The sequence below is a fragment of the Orycteropus afer genome, unplaced genomic scaffold (genome assembly GCF_000298275.1).
Source record: "Orycteropus afer afer isolate SDZICR_OR568_19922 unplaced genomic scaffold, OryAfe1.0 scaffold00099, whole genome shotgun sequence".
Taxonomy (NCBI): Eukaryota; Metazoa; Chordata; class Mammalia; order Tubulidentata; family Orycteropodidae; genus Orycteropus; species Orycteropus afer.
The window spans coordinates 5,771,321-5,775,571 of NW_006921686.1; the positions used below are offsets into that span (position 1 = coordinate 5,771,321).

The 4,251-nt window shown below is 41.1% G+C and overlaps 1 protein-coding gene across 1 annotated transcript in view; it reads left to right on the forward strand.

The window, feature by feature from the left end:
* LOC103198727 (zinc finger protein 235-like) overlaps window positions 1–3,188 on the forward strand; it is a 26,480-nt gene extending 23,292 nt beyond the window's left edge. Inside the window, exons 4-5 of the mRNA XM_042781281.1 lie at window positions 1,478–2,932; window positions 3,184–3,188. Of these exons, the coding sequence (XP_042637215.1) occupies window positions 1,478–2,932; window positions 3,184–3,188 (1,460 nt within the window). The remainder of the gene's footprint in view (window positions 1–1,477; window positions 2,933–3,183) is intronic.
* Window positions 3,189–4,251: the final 1,063 nt, after the last annotated feature.

Here is a 4,251-nt window from a genome sequence, read left to right on the forward strand (position 1 = left end):
TGCTAACCAGAAGGCTGGCAGTTCAAACCCACCAGCCACTCCTCGGAAGGAAGGTTGGGCAATCTACTTCCATAGTGATACTGCCTCGGAAACCCAAGCTGGGGCTGACTCGACAGCACACAACAACAGGTTCATGCATAAAAATCCTAGTGCAAAGGAAGTTCTAGTACTGCACCTTGGGAAAAAAATCCTGTCAGTACTTACAAGGAAGTCACAGTAAATACCTCTTCTTCCATCCCTGAAGTCAACACAATAATGAGTATCAAAGTTGTGTCACTTTTAATATTCTTCAATATAAGCAAAGCATGATTCAGTAAAACCAGTTCTAGGAGTAACAAATGATATGGTCCAGGTACACTGCAAACACACTGCCATAGGGTTGATTCTGACTCACACTACCACTGTAAGACAGCATAGAGCTGCCACAGAGGGTTTCCAAGGCTGTTAAGTCTTTACGGAAGCAGACTGCCTCATTTCTCTCCCGTGGAGTGTCTGGTGGGTTCTAACCACTGACCTTTTGATTAGCATCCCAATGCTTTAGCTACAGTACTTCATAAATTTTATTTCCCCCAAACTTTTTATAAGCATTAGGTAGCAGAGAGTTCAAAGTCATAATCTAAGACAACAACTTAGTGTATAGCTGTTAATGTTGTTGCTAAGAACAGGTCTGTATATTTCAACCTATTCAAAGCAGTAAGTAAGCTAAGCAGTATTGGGGTTGATATACGTGCATGAAATCTAATGATCCCACTGAGGTCATCTGCCTGGATTAAACAAGTGCTTATTGGGTCTCTCAACATAAAAGGTAAGAAACTTACTGGGAATGCAATGGTAAACATGTCCCTCAATCTCCCAGCGCTTAGAGCTGTTGGGGACCACATACAATGTAATAGATAATTACAGCAATAATAAGGACAGTAATGACTGCCTGCTGGAGAACAATGTAACCTGGGAATCAAGTGTCAGAAAAGGCTTTTTCAAAGAAACCAATTTCTAAGCTGAGGCCTGAAGCAGGAATTAGAGGTTCCAGGCAGAAGTCAGCAGCAGTCCTCAGTCTCCTCTGGTCTCAGCTTCCCTAACCCAGCCATTCAATGATGGAGCTACTCAAGGATCACTCTTTCATCTACTTGAAGACAAGGCAAAACCATCTAATGCCTATGGCTTCATTTTTTTCTTACATGCTGATAACCAGGTAATGTGATGAAAATCATTAATGTGTCACTGTTCCCAAAGTGTTCTCTGACTGTCCCTAAGCCATGGAAAGAACATCTGCTTAATGGCTAGGTTCCTGGAGACCACCTCTTTGTCTCTACAGGCTGAGAAAACCAAAGAACATCCAGCATAATGGTAAAGATAAGTGGAAGATTCCCTTCTTGAATTAAAGACTAATATGGAGGCCAACCTGTGTGTAAGCACTTGAAATACCTGAGCAAAGCATGCACTTATCCTCAATCTTTTATTCTCTTTATCCTTTCAGGAGGCAGGAATCAAAATGAGACGGAGACTCTTCATGAAGCAGGATTAAGGTGCCTTTCACTGGGAGAGCTTTCATGCTGGCAAATCAGGGGACCTGTGAGCAAATTAACTAGAAGACAAGACTCCATGATGAATATTCAAGAAAAGGGTGCTCAGTGTTCCAAGCAACGTGATTCTCCCTGCCAAGCAGGGCCAAGAGTTTCTGAAGATGACAGCTATATAATGAATCTCATAGGGGATGATTCCAGTGTTACCAAAAATCAAGAATTTCCAAGTGGGAGAACTCAGAATTCTTGGAGTAAAATATATCTAAATGAGACCCAGAATTATCAGGGAAGTTGTACGCAAACTCAAATGAAAAGCAAATTATGTATATTTACTCCATGTGTTGACATTTTCAATTGCATTTCACACTATCATGACAATATAGCACACAAAAGAGATAAGGCTCATAATGACAACGATTATGGTAAGGATATCTCACCTCTTAACCAGCATACTATAATTCTCACAGGACAGAAAACGTACCAGTGTAATGAATGTGAAAATGCCTTCAGTGACCACTCCAGTCTTGAACTTCATCAGCAGGCACACTTGAGAAAGAAGTCCCCTACATGTAGTACATATAGAAAGGACGTCAGTTATGGCTCAGGTATTCCAGGTCAACAAAGTGTTCACAGAGGGAAAAAACGCTATTGGTGTCATGAGTGTGGTAAGGGTTTTAGTCAAAGCTCAAATCTGCAAACTCATCAGAGAGTCCATACAGGGGAGAAACCCTATACATGCCATGAATGTGGCAAGAGCTTTAATCAGAGCTCACATCTTTATGCTCATCTGCCTATTCACACAGGAGAGAAGCCCTACAGATGTGATAGTTGTGGGAAAGGCTTCAGTCGTAGCACAGATCTTAACATTCATTGCAGAGTTCACACTGGAGAGAAACCTTATAAATGTGAGGTGTGTGGGAAGGGCTTCACTCAGAGATCACATCTTCAAGCGCATCAAAGAATTCACACAGGAGAGAAACCATATAAATGTGGGGATTGTGGTAAACGCTTTAGCTGTAGCTCAAATCTTCATACCCATCAGAGAGTCCACACTGAAGAAAAACCTTACAAATGTGATGAATGTGGTAAGTGCTTTAGTTTGAGCTTTAATCTTCATAGTCATCAGCGGGTCCACACAGGAGAGAAACCCTATAAATGTGAAGAGTGTGGTAAGGGTTTTAGTTCAGCCTCAAGTTTTCAGAGCCATCAGAGGGTCCACACAGGAGAGAAACCATTTCGATGCAATGTGTGTGGGAAAGGCTTCAGTCAGAGTTCGTATTTTCAGGCCCATCAGAGAGTCCACACTGGAGAAAAACCATACAAATGTGAGGTGTGTGGGAAGCGCTTTAATTGGAGTTTGAACCTCCACAATCATCAAAGAGTCCACACAGGAGAGAAGCCCTATAAATGTGAGGAGTGTGGTAAGGGTTTCAGTCAGGCCTCAAATCTTCAAGCTCATCAGAGCGTCCACACTGGGGAAAAGCCCTTCAAGTGTGACGCATGTCAGAAACGATTCAGCCAAGCCTCACATCTCCAAGCCCATCAGAGAGTCCACACTGGAGAGAAACCATATAAATGTGACACTTGTGGGAAGGCCTTCAGCCAGAGATCAAATCTTCAAGTCCATCAGATAATTCACACTGGAGAGAAACCATTTAAGTGTGAGGAGTGTGGGAAGGAATTCAGTTGGAGCGCGGGTCTCAGTGCTCATCAGAGGGTCCACACGGGAGAGAAACCATATACATGTCAGCAGTGTGGGAAAGGCTTCAGTCAGGCCTCACATTTTCACACACATCAAAGGGTCCACACTGGAGAGAAGCCATATATATGTGATGTCTGTTGTAAGGGTTTCAGTCAGAGGTCACATCTTGTATACCATCAGAGAGTCCACAGTGGAAGTAATCTGTAGAAATGTGAGGTGTGGCATAGCCTTCAGTTAGAGTCCACATCTTCATCTCCACTGGAAAGTCCATACTGATGATGGTGGAAACTGACTCCTTGACAATTCAGAAGCTTCATCAAAGGATCTCCGTAGGAGAGAAGCTCTCTATATTGTGTTTTAAGGACTTAGTTGGAAGAGGAATTTTTTATAAACATCAGATTCCACAGAGAAAACTTACTTGTTTATAAATACAGTCAGTGTTTATGCCAAAGTTGAGGATGCTCCAATTCTCATTATAGACTCAGGAGAGAGGCCATATCAGTGAAAAATATGGGAAAGACTTTAACAAAAGTACAGTGATGGACAAAATTCTACTAGAATGTAGCATTTCCTTCCATTTAGAAAGGAACATTTTCACCACCCTGTCTCCACCATGTAGAACAAACTGCCTGACTTGGTCATGGGTAACCAGCAATTACTGAATAACATGGAGGAAGACCCTATAATTAAAACAAATACTTGGAATTTATAGTCAGTTCCCTATCCTAAATTTATTAAATTATACACAAAAGGAATCCTGCAAGTATCGTTAATATTAATTTCAAGAAATAAACATTAACTGAAACACAGAAGTCATATAGCACTGCTGTCCACAATAATACAGATTTGGGCAAAAGACTTTGAATGGCTTCCTTCATCCAGTTTCAGTTCTGTGTACAGTATCAATTGTGTACAGTATATTTTTTAATATCAGTTTGTATTTTATAGACTTTTTTTTTTACCAATATGATATTGCAATTTACACAATTGAATTTTTGGACTCAATTCATTAAGGTAGGGTTTCTT